The sequence below is a fragment of the Engraulis encrasicolus genome, chromosome 10 (genome assembly GCF_034702125.1).
Source record: "Engraulis encrasicolus isolate BLACKSEA-1 chromosome 10, IST_EnEncr_1.0, whole genome shotgun sequence".
NCBI classification, from domain to species: domain Eukaryota; kingdom Metazoa; phylum Chordata; class Actinopteri; order Clupeiformes; family Engraulidae; genus Engraulis; species Engraulis encrasicolus.
Genome location: NC_085866.1, coordinates 14,559,815 through 14,572,314, shown reverse-complemented (window position 1 = coordinate 14,572,314; position 12,500 = coordinate 14,559,815). Strand labels below are relative to the sequence as shown.

The 12,500-nt window shown below is 48.6% G+C and overlaps 1 protein-coding gene across 1 annotated transcript in view; it reads left to right on the top strand.

Annotated features, from left to right (window-relative positions):
• zbtb46 (zinc finger and BTB domain containing 46) overlaps positions 1 to 12,500 on the top strand; it is a 164,129-nt gene that overhangs the window by 37,780 nt on the left and 113,849 nt on the right. The window contains exons 2-3 of the mRNA XM_063208114.1: positions 6,667 to 6,893; positions 8,052 to 8,961. Of these exons, the coding sequence (XP_063064184.1) occupies positions 6,708 to 6,893; positions 8,052 to 8,961 (1,096 nt within the window). The 5' untranslated portion in view covers positions 6,667 to 6,707. The remainder of the gene's footprint in view (positions 1 to 6,666; positions 6,894 to 8,051; positions 8,962 to 12,500) is intronic.

Here is a 12,500-nt window from a genome sequence, read left to right as displayed (position 1 = left end):
AAGAAATGGGTTTGCAATATGTTCTGACTGTAGAAAAGAGGCAATACAAACAAAAAATGTTTAAGCCTTTGAGCAAAAGATGAATAAAGGAATAGCATTGTTTCATTTATTTCTCAGAGTGTATGCATGTACTGTTGATTGGAGTGCTCCTTTTGATGATTTAAGATACTCCTACGCTCATATTCTCATTGACTGACATTCAGCAAGTCTATATAACTATGTCTTAACGCTGTAAGCCTTTACAAATTTCAATATGACTCTGATGCTGTCTTCACAATACAAATGCGAGCACATTTGATATGTTCAACAGGTCAAAATCAATGAAGGCTCATGTAAGATAGTAAGGCTGGTTTTGAATAAAACAAGTCTTTCTATTAGGTACTTTAACATTGCTTGCTTCTATAGCGATGGGTTAAGTTACCAGTGTTTTTTAAAGGATAGTTTGAGTTCTTTATGCCTCTTTGAATGAGAGGTCCTATGGCTGTGCAAAGATAGCCTAGCCGCGCTCAACAAAGCAAACTTCGCTGCCTTTCTCAATTTGAATTGATGTGTGCCTAGCACGGCTTGGCTAGTGCAAAGAGGCTCACCTGTAGGACCAATTGCCCTAATCCTGCATAATTGACAGAGACCAGAGACCCAGATCAGGATGTTGGTCCGACACACTCGTCTCCGCCATCTTGTGTGGTCCTGTCGAGTAAAGTAGAGGAGGACTTGCTCAGCCTCCGTGCGTATTAAATGACTTGTCCTACCTTTTTATTTTTTCCTTCCTTCCTTCCTTCCTTCCTCTGTCTCGGTCTCCACACTCCCACTAAACTCGGCTTCTGTTCGCTCCCTCTCCCTCTGGTTTGGCAGAGCCTCCAAATTTGATTAGACCCCCTCTGCTTTATCTTCCATTTGCACTGCCATTGTACAGCCCCTGTCTGTCTGTATGACTTCCTCCATCATAAAAGAAAAAAAAATGAAAGATTGATTTCTTCTTTTCAAACAAAAAAGATGCTTTACTCAAATAGGCACAAAGAGACCATCTATACAGTATCCCAGTTGAACTTGGGGATATTTAAATGCTCTAAGTTCTTCGACCCTTAAGTGTTGGCCAAAACTACAGTTTGGACAAAAAAAACGCCAAAAACCTTGACAAAAAAATCTTTTGATGATGTGTTTAGTAAGAGCAGGGAGGACTTTTTTGTAAGGAATTTGAAAAGGATTCGAAACTGAGGTCACTTCCTTGGCTTTAATGGATTCATTGATTTTTTTCCCCCCTTGTTCTGCGTGTGTGTGTGGGTGTGTATGTGTGTGCGTGTGTGTGCGCGTGCGCGTGTCTGTGTGTGTCTGAGTCTGTTCTTGCTGTAGCCTTGATTGTTGGAAGTTATTTGAAGGTAGCCCCACACTCAGCTAAAAAGACTTGCGGAATGAAAGGTGCTGAACAATTCAGCGCGGTTGAAAGCCGCCCATACTCCGAGAGCGGGTGAGAGGTGAGGGCCCTGAATTATTATCTCCGCAGTGTGGAGAAAAAGCCCTGTCTCTTTTCAAAGCCCTACTTTATACTTTATACGGGGACTTTTAAAAAAAACGTGCTGGAGAAAGAAGAAAAAAAAACTGGGGTTGAAAAGCAGACAGCTCCCTGACAACATTATCAGTGTTAGTCAACCCATCGATGTTAGGCTTGTTGTTTTTCTGCGTCTGGCGGAATCTGTTATTCTGGGGCGACATGTGTATGTGGGGGGTGGTGTGTGTGTGTGTATGTTTGTGTGTGTGTGTGTGTGTGTGTGTGTGTGTGTGTGTATGTGTGTGTGTGTGTGTGTGTGTGTGTGTGTGACTGTGTGTGTGTGTGTGTTTGTGTGTGTGTGTGTGTGTGTGTGTGTGTGTGTGTGTGTGTGTGTGTGTGTGTGTGTGTGGTGGTGTAAAGAGTCTGTGGCTGGGTGAGACGAAGGAAAGGACTTAAGCCTGAAGGTGTCCAAATTAAAACGCCTTAAAGGCAAGCAATTGGACGGCGACCAAAAGCCATTACCCAGAATTCATCGGCTGTCACCTTCGCTCTCCCGCGCCACGCCGCATAGCAGCACGACGGTCCGTCGTTCAAGGTGTGTTTGTCCGAGCGGACAGGGGAGACGCGCCAGATTTATTTGATCTTACAAGCCATCAGGTTGAGAGCAACTTTCCCAAACGTGACCTGAAGTGTGCCGGCCCCGCAGCAAAAGCTCCTGTCACTTCGCCCAACACCGCCTGTCTGGCGCCGCGCCGGCCGATGCGAGCTGACAGCCCCCGACGCTCTGCAAAAAAACAAATCAGCGCTCCGTTTGGTAACACTCCCCGTCCCCCCGATTTAGCCCCCCAACTGAGACACGCACACAACAGCAGCAGCAGCAGCAGCAGCAGAGGCAGCAGCAGCAGCAGCAGCAGCAGCACAACTACACACTAATACTCTCCACTGTTAGAGCACAGAGCTTAGAGGAGGTTGGTGACAGTGAAAAGGGGACAGAGAGAGAGAGAGAGAGAGAGAGAGAGAGAGAGAGAGAGAGAGAGAGAGAGAGAGAGAGAGAGAGAGATAAAGAGATGGAAAGAAAAGGAGGGAGAGAAAGAATGGGAAGAAGAAAGGGAGGGAGGAAGGGTTGCTGTGGATTTAGGCATTAAGGGTGAAAGACAGAAAGAGTGAGTTGTTGAGACAGAGGGATGAGAAAGGAGTAGAGTTAGAGTGGAAGAAGAGGGAGAGGAAAGGGCAGTTTCAGGAGGAGTGGAAGACATAGGGAAGACAGAGGAGAGGAGGATAGAGAGTGGTGAGAGGAAGGAAGAGGAGAGAGGCTTGTAAAATGGTGAGTACAGCAGAAGTGGTTCAGGAAGGAAAAAAACGAAATGGAGAAACAAAAAGAGTGAGAGAAAGAGAGGTAGAGGCACAGTTTATGTGGGGGCTGCAGTAGTTGGTGGTTTACGGAATATCAATTTGAATAGTTTTGTTTGTATTGTGCTCAAGCTTTCCCGCTCTCCTCTCCTTGTTTCTCCTCTCCTAGTTTCTCCTCTCCTCTATTCTACTCTCCTCTCCTCTTCGCTGCTCTCCTCGTCTCGCCTCGCCTCGCCTCTCCTCGCCTCTGTTTTGTACCCCTCTCCTTTTTTGCTCTCCTCTCGTCTCCTCCACTCTACTCGTCTCCTCTCCTCTCCTCTCCTCTCCTCTCCTCTCCTCTCTCTCCTCCACTCTACTCGTCTCCTCTCCTCTCCTCTCCTCTCCTCTCCTCTCTCTCCTCACCTCCTCTTCATTCTACCACCCTCCTCACTTCTCTCCCACTGCACATGTATCTGTTCAGTATCAGTATTGTAGTTCTGCATCACCCACCACAGCCACGGGCATCTTCTCTTTTGTCTGTAGGCGCTGCTGCCTTGCCTTGCCTTGCCTTGCCTTGCCTTGCCTTGCCTTGCCTTGCGTTGCCACCTCCCTCGCTTCCCTGCACGTTCTCTGTCCTCCTTCGCCCATTGTTCCCCCTCTCCTCTCTTCCACCCCCTCCTCCCCATCTCCTTCAACTCACTCCTCCTCCGCCACCTCCTCCCCCACCCGTGAGTGCCTTGCGTTGCCACCTTCCTCGCCTCCCTGCACGTTCTCTGTCCTCCTTCGCCCATTGTTCCCCTCTTTTTCTTCTCCACCCACCCCCTCCTCCCCATCTCCTCCTCCAACTCCTACCCAACTCACTCCTCCCCTCCCTCCCCCTCCCCTCCCCATCTCCTCCTCCAACTCCTACCCAACTCACTCCTCCTCCCCCGCCACCCCCTCCACCTCCTCCCCCACCCGTGAGCGACTCCAGAACAATTATCTGCCGGCGCTGTTTAATCAGGTCATCCGCTGCTCCGCTTTAATTGATCACGACAGAGAGGTAGACATTGTTCAGGTGTCCATTGTTTCACCTAATAAATGGCGGACGGCTTTTTCGGGTTTTTTGTTTGGTTTGGTTTGGGTTTTTGTTTTCTGTTGTTGTTTTGTTTGTGGGTTGGCTTTGTTCACTTTTTATTGTCGTGATTGTTGTTATTGTTTAAACCCCCCACCACCACCCCATCCCACACGCTCCTCCTGTGTTTATTATCTGTTCAATAAAATCATCCGGGCACACACACACACTCCAGCCACTTCAATGCATTCACCTGTGCCTCCCTCACTCTCACACCTTCTCTTCATTTCTCTTCTCTTCTCCGTAGTTGTTTTTTGGAAAGGTGTGTTGGTGTGTGTGTGTGTGTGTGTGTGTGTGTGTGTGTGTGTGTGTGTGTGTGTGTGTGTGTTGTGTGTGTGTGTGTTGTGTGTGTGTGTGTGTGTTGTGTGTGTGTGTGTGTGTGTGTGTGTGTGTGTGTGTGGGTGTGTGTGTGTGTGTGTGTGTGTGTGTGTGTGTGTGTGTGTGTGTGTGTGTGTGTGTGTGTGTGTGTGTGTACATGTGTGCGTGTGCACGTGCGTGTGTGCATGTGTGTTTGTGCACACGTGCACACATGTATTTGTATGTGCAATGTGTGTGTGTGTGTGTGTGTGTGTGTGTGTGTGTGTGTGTGTGTGTGTGTGTGTGTGTGTGTGTGTGTGTGTGTGTGTGTGTGTGTGTGTGTGTGTGTGTGTTTGAGTGCGTTGTCATTAAATGGTTGCATTTAATCACCGTTTGTCAGTTAGTGGTGTGATCAAGTGGAAAATGGCTCTGCCAAATAGACTATTCATTTTGGAGAGTGAGGCCAGGGGGGGCACGATAGGAAAGCGTTGGAGGGGGGGGAGCGGGAGGTAACAGCCACAATGGTGGTGGCAGTAGCATCATGGAGGGTGGTGGCTTCATGCCCCCCAGAGCAGAGACAAGGCGAGGAGGCAGGCAGGCAAACACAGACAGTCTAGATGGGTTGAAGGCCCCGGGCTGAGGGTGGTGGAGGAGGTTGGAGCTGACAGGCTCGATCTCTCTGACATATGTCACATTTCCAGGGCGCTCCTTGTATCTGATTTGTCAGGTGAGAGTGAGAGAGATAGCAAACTACCGCTATTTGCTTGTTGGCCTTTAGGTTTCGAGTGCACGCACAATCGCACATTGTTCAGAGGCACGGCACAGTTTATGAGTTCATCAGCGCTCAGCAGCTCAAAGGAGCACCGTTTGCTGATCAGTGACATCGCAACTGACTGAAGTAATGCCATTACCTTGCGCACCATTTACTGTAACAGCTACACACAAAGGCTTATTTTTGTAAGTTGTTATCTGTTCTATTCTTAAGATGAGAAGAAGTTGAGAAGAAGTTAAGAAGTTGCATTTACATGGTTATTTTCCCATCTTCCCTCAGACTTCCCTAATACTTCCGAGTCAACATTTTTTCAACTAACAGAAAACGCTTCAGTAGGAAACAAACAGTGAACTCTGTGCTTCTCACTCTTCACAGCCGAACCAAATCACTTAGGCAATATTACATGAAAAAAACAAGTGAAATGTGTTGTGAGCCTGCTAAGAGTAATAACTTAAGTGTAGGGAAGTGTTAGTGGTTGCTGAACTGAAAAGGATTGAAAAGGCCTTTGCTAGGCCTTGGCTTGTTTAGAGTGGTTTGCCCCCTAAACGTGGGGGTTGTGGATATCTTACTCTGATAATAGGGAAATTTGAGTCAACATGTAAACTACCACCTTGCCCCCGCCCTCCACACTGTAGATAAGCCATTATGCCTTCATCAAGACACTTCATACGGTTTGTTTGTGTGTGTGTGTGTGTGTGTGTGTGTGTGTGTGTGTGTGTGTGTGTGTGTGTGTGTGTGTGTGTGTGTGTGTGTGTGTGTGTGTGTGTGTGTGTGTGTGCGTGCGTGCGTGCGTGCGTGCGTGCGTGCGTGCGTGCGTGTGTTGTGTACTGTACCCAAGGGGAGACACAAGATCGGATAACTGAGGAGATAACTTTCTTGTGAGCACATTCGGTGCCTTTATGCTGTACTTGCGGCTGATAAAACCAGATGAAATCTCAGGGGGGTTTCTGGAGTAAATCTATAGCCGCACCCAAATGGGATAAAGATAAGAGAGTTAAGGAGAATTAAGAGTTACCGTACACTCATATCATAGCAAAACAAAAGTTGATGCCAGGCAGTGGTGGCATAAGACAAGTGGAAGTGGGCTAAAAAAAAAGCTGAGGAGCCTTTAATCTTATGCAAATGAGCTGGCAGGTGGTGTCCAATCAGATTTCTTGTTTCCGTCTTTGACAGTTGTAAAATTACCGTACGATAGCATTGGTGACCCGTGTGCTTTTAAGATTCGGTTTGAAGACTTCAGAAGGTTTTGTTGTTTCACGTATGGTAGACATTAGATTATTCCTCTCACAACGGCTCTGATATCAATTAGCAATTACCAGCTAGTTAAGTTGCTAGTGTTGTCATTCATGCCCTCTCGAAGCCTTTGTAACCTCTTTCTTTGCACCATTTTTCTGTCCTTCCTGCACGTCATATTTACTCATCTATTGTAGACACAGGGTACATTTGTAAGTGTATGTAATGTATACTTTCTAAGACATACATGAACTAAAATGCATTGTTGTCGTTCTCCCTATTTGTGGCCTCTCCAATCAGACTTTTTTCAGGACTATTGACCTCCCTATCAAATGTTAACACATACGGATTTGCATATTTGCATATTTGCAATTTTTTCAAACTCCAATAACCACAATGCTCTGTTCTTTTCTCTCTCTCTTCTTGTCCAATCAGACTCATTTCAGGAGCAGTGACCCCCCTACCAAGCTAGTCCAATGAATAACCGGAAGGAGGACATGGAGATCACCTCCCACTACCGGCAGCTGCTGCGTGAGCTGAACGAGCAGCGGCAGCACGGCATCCTGTGCGACGTGTGCGTGATCGTGGAGGGCAAGATCTTCAAGGCCCACAAGAACGTCCTGCTGGGCAGCAGCCGCTACTTCAAGACACTCTACTGCCAGGTGAATGTCTTTGGCGCTGTCCTTACGATACGATTCCATTATGATTCGGGAGGTAACGATGCGATTCAAATTGATTCAATCCGATTCAACGATGCATAGTAGCAATGCATTGCATTTCGTCTGAAAGCAAGGTATGCTTTTCATCGGTCATGAAGCAATACAAGCAGTCAGATACTAAAAAACATTTTATTGGCTGTTGTGTAAATCAGTCCTGCAGTTTTCAGTGCTTTGAAACGCTTTAATTTAATTTAAAGTTAATTTGCTCTGGAAATGCCCATGGAAGTAATTTAAAAACTAGTAAAAATTTGCCGCATTCATTTTGACATTTGCTGAATCGATTATTGAACTGTCCCACCCCGCATTGCGATGCATTGCCGAATTGATTATTGTTGATACCACTAGTCTTTTTAAAGGTGTTTTTTGGCCCTTTTCACCATTATTAACCAGACATGATGGTGAGAGAGGCAGGAAATGAGTGAGGAGAGAGAGGGGGTAAGGATGTGCAAAGGACCTTGGGTCAGAATCGAACCTGCTTTACCAGCGTAAGGGTATGGGGTTTTAGCTCATTGAGCCACTGCACTCTTGCCAGGTGAACTAATTGCACCCAATGCATTCATGAAATGTTTTGTATCAAAGGTAAAAGTGTACCTGATAAGTACTAGCATGCCTAATGAACCTCTTTTGTTTGTTCCCAGTAGTGCATGAAAAAATGCCCCCTGTAATAAGTTAGGTGTTACGAGAATGGCAACAATCGTGGTAATGTCGTGAAGGCATGTTATGTCGTAGTAGTGGAGTGCTATGTTAGTAAAGCATTTTCACCAAATAATAAGCTGCTCCATTGGTTGAGCGGCGTGTGTTGTGATTATAAACTTTTATGAAACTAGAAACCCAATGATTAGTTTTGCTCCTCATCCAAGGAGCATCTTCAACCTTGCTGAGGCATTGGCGAAACATCTACAAGATGAAGGAGGAAGTTTAGGTCCTTACAGCTAAAATGTGTCGAATTTAAAGTTTTCATTCATTCATTCATTCATTCATTCATTCATTCATTCAATCAATCAATCAATCAATCAATCAATCAATCAATCAATCAATCAATCAATCAATCAATCAATCAATCAATCAATCAATCAACCAATCAATCATTTCTTCTTCCAGGTGAAGAAGGGCCCGGAGCAGCAGGCCACCATTACGCATCTGGACATCGTGACGGCGCAGGGTTTCAAGACCATCCTGGACTTCATGTACTCCGCACACCTGGCCCTCACCAGCAAGAACGTCATCGAGGTCATGTCGGCCGCCAGCTACCTGCAGATGACCGACATCGTGCAGGCCTGCCACGGCTTCATCAAGGCCGCGCTGGACATCAGCATCCGCTCCGAGCTGGCCGACGAACTGGCCGAGTTCGAGATGGCCGCCGCCGTCAGCTCCGGGGTAGGGCTGTCCGGTGGCGTCGCGCCCGGCGGCGGCGGCGGTGGTGGCGGAGGTGGCGTGGTGGTGGTGCCCGTCGCAGACAGAGGCGTGGCCTCCGAGGCTCTGGCCTCCATGATCTCCGGACGCAGCTCGTCGCCGTGGCTCCCGCGCCGCACCAGCCCCGCCAACTCCTCCGGCGACTCGGCCATCGCCAGCTGCCACGAGGGAGGCAGCAGCTACGGCGGCAAGGAGGACCAGGAGCCCAAGAGCCACGAGAGCCAGCACGAGGACGCCTGCTCGCAGTCCATCTGGCCCGCCGACTATCGCTCCGTCCAGGTCAAGGAGGAGCAGGTCTCCCCCTCCACCAACTCACAGGACGGGCCCGGTGCAGGTGGCGGAGGTGGCGGTGGCAGTGGTGGTGGTGGTGGAGGCAGAGCAGGCACACAGAATGGCGGCCCCGGGGAGCAGAGCAACGGCGGCGAGGGTGGCTGGCAGCCCTCCGGTTCGGGCCGGCGGAAGAACCGCAAGAACAAGGACACGGTGCGGCACATCACCCAGCAGGCGGAAGGGGACAGCCAGCCGGCGTCGCCGCTGCCCTCCATGCTCTCCTCCTCCTCCGCGTCCGGCTGGAACTTCGGCAACCAGGACATCCCAGGTAGGACAGCTGGACCGCGGGGTCTGGGGCAGTCGTGGAGGGAAGGAGGGAATTGAGGGAGAAAGAGAGAGAGAGTGAGTGTGGGAGGGAGGAAGGGAGGAGAGGAGAGGAAATGAGAGGAGGGGAGGGGAGGTGGGACGAGAGGAAACGAGAAGTTGGAAAAAAAAGGTTTTTGAAAGTGCCTTTATATAGATTTTAATTACGGATCTTGGTGCTTTTATGCGGCCATTTTGCACTTTGAAAAAGGCATGACGCCATTAAGTGGCGGGGAGTCTTGGACCGCAAGGTCGTTTCCACGCAAAAGTTTTTATGTCCTTTTGACATTTACTTATGTCACTTCTAATGAAGCATTTTATGATGGTTTTGGAACTATTTAGCGGAAGGTTGGGGGGTGTTCCAAGAACACTTTGGGAGGGAAGTTTCAGTTCAGTGTTTCGGTATCGCTCTCCTGTTCAGAATTCACACATTACTGTACTGTGATACTCGGGCATGGGTGGTATCCCACTTGTCCACATTCATAACATTACGTGAATGTTAGTTGACTCGTTGCGGTGGTACTAGTCGGAACTTCAAACTACAGAATTGGACGTTTGTGCAATGCTATCTATGGCACACATTCATGTTGCGCTACGGTTACGCTTCTTGTCTGAAGATGGATGTATGTGCAAGGCGTGCTGGCGTAGTACACTCGTTTCATTTCTGGGTGACAAAACTCTCTATTGTCATACAGCTCCAACCCCATCAAATAAATAATGATGTGCCTGGGGGCTGTTTAGAAAAGGAGAAAAAAAAACCTGCCCCTTGGGACGGCTCTTCATGTCCCTAATAAATGTCTATCCAAGGAGGTGGCTGGTCCTCCATTTCTCTCCTTCTCTCTCTCTCTCTCTCTCCCTCCCTCTCTCTCTCTCTCTCTCTCTCTCTCTCTCTCTCTCTCTCTCTCTCTCTCTCCCTCTCTCTCTCTCTCTCTGTCTCACTGTAGCTCTTGCATTCTCTCGTTCTCTTTCTCGAAATGTCACTTTCTCTTACTCTCTCTACTATCTTACTCTTTCTAGCTTCATCTCTCTCTCTCTCTCTCTCTCTCTCTCTCTCTCTCTCTCTCTCTCTCTCTCTCTCTCTCTCTCTCTCTCTCCCTCTCTCCCCACTCAACCTACTAAACAAAACGGGAGCATTTGAAAGGGGGGAGGCGAGGAAGCCCTACCTGTCCCTTCTGCATTTAGCAGCAGAGAGTTGATAGGTATGTAGATCATTATAAAAGTGAGGCAACACTAATCTCGTGTGTATTGAAGGAGTTGGCTGAGAAATGGGCACACACACTCACTCTCTCTCACACGCTCACCACACACACACACACACACACACACACACACACACACACACACACACACACACACACACACTTACACACACACACACACACACACACTTACACACGCTCATACACACTTACACGCTCTCTCTCTCTCTCTCTCTCTCTCTCTCTCTCTCTCTCTCTCTCTCTCTCTCTCTCTCTCTCTCTCTCTCTCTCTCTCTCTCTCTCTCTCTCTCTCTCTCTCACACACACACACATACATGCCCACATCCATGCCCACACTCTATCCCTCCTCTCTCTCTCTTCCCTCCTCTCTCGCTCTCTTTTTTACTCTCTCTCTCACACACACACCCATATGCACACTCACTGTCTCTCTCTCTCTCTCTCTCTCTCTCTCTCTCTCTCTCTCTCTCTCTCTCACTCACACACACATACACACACACACACTCACACTCACTCTCTCTGAGAAAACAGGATAATTGAATTGACCTCGCTAGCTGCGTGGATTAAAGAGGTGGCCTGTCTTCCTGATTGGAGGCTCCGCCCCCCTGGGGGCTTAGGGAAGGTCCTCTGAAGTGTAACTGCACTGGGAGGGAGGGAGAGGCGAGAAGAGAAGAGAAGAGAAGAGAAGGCAAGGAGAGAGATGGAGAGAGGAATGGAGGGAAGGGGAGAGAGGAGGGGGACGTGAAGGAGGAGAGGAGGGGAATGAGAATGGGGTGGGTTCTGGGTGGCGGCGGTGGTGGTGACGGTGCTGGGGAGGGTAACGGAGATCCACATTAGCTTATAATGAGCCGACGTGCTTAACTCTAAACCGTCGGAGTGCGGTAGAGACTTGCCCTTCGCGGAAACTCTCCACCTCGATCACACACACTCACACGCACTTGCACATACACACACACACACTTACGCACGCAGGGTTCCTGCTGGGACACACTGGTAAACCTTGTTTAACTGCTCCGTTTTACTTTTTTAACTGCCAAAACACGCACACAACCTTCAGGTAAAGACTGTCGGTGTCTGTCTGCCTGATAACGTGGCCCCCAGGTGTTAAGCCTTGTCTGTTGGGCAAACTGCAGACACTCTCCCTCTCACAACTTGCCATCGCGGATTTTAGCCGGCTTGTCTCTGACAGCGGTGAGGCAAGTGGTAGTGAAGCGCTAGTCCCTTTGTCTCTCTACATAGTCATTACCATGTGCCTGTTTTGTAGCCAGCTCGGCAAAAAAAATACAGAGTCGTCGTTATCTAGACACGGTTGGCAGTTGGAAAAGTTGAGGTTCTGGTTAACACCATCCCACTTGCGGCTATTTATGTCTCGGTTATAACTCCACGCTCACTTCCATGGCACAGTTTAGCGGCAACCTTACCCTCAAGCGCAGGAAAAGAACCACGCTGCGCCACGCTATGTGTTCACACGATGTGAGCCATGCTACGCTATACACGCTAACCATGCCACGCTATTGTGTTTCCGCGTTCGCGTCCTTGTGAGGTGGCTGGCCTACATGGCACTGATCTGGCGCTACGCTAACCAGTAATCAGATGACTGATGCGTTGGGTAATGCAGGAGCCGGGGCGTTGGGCAGAGGGGAGATTTGCGATTTAAATAAGAATGATCTGCATGGGTAAATGATGTAATCAGCGTTCTAAATGAGGCCTCCCAAGAGTTCACATCCTTACGGTCAGCTGGGCTTCCGTCTCTCTCTCTCTCTCTCTCTAACTCTCTCTTTCATTCTCTCTCTCTCTCTCTCTCTCTCTCTCTCTCTCTCTCTCTCTCTCTCTCTCTCTCTCTCTCACTCACTCACTCTCACTCACTCTTTCTCTCGAGTTCCGTCGCTTGGTGCTCATTGTGAAATCATGACGTGTGGTGGTGAAAGTGTATATATATAGAGCTGCTTGAATCGGAAGGCTGTCAGGTCTACACAAAATGTCCCCCCTGGGCGCCCCTAGTACATAGTCTCCACTCATAGAGTACGTTTTAATATGCGACCTTGCCTCCTCCACTTGCGCTTGTCTCCTCGTCCCGCCTCCTGGCCCCTCCTCCGTGGAGAAAACGATAAAGTTTCCCAGCTGTCAGCCTAGCCACAACAACTTTTGAGGGACTGTTTTTCATTCACCATCCCAATTGCAAATGAGAAAAAGACTCTACAATTGAGCCTTTGCAAGATATTGAAATATAATGCCGTTGTCAGTGATGTCATCATGACGAGAAGCAAGTGGAGGAGGCAAGTGGAGG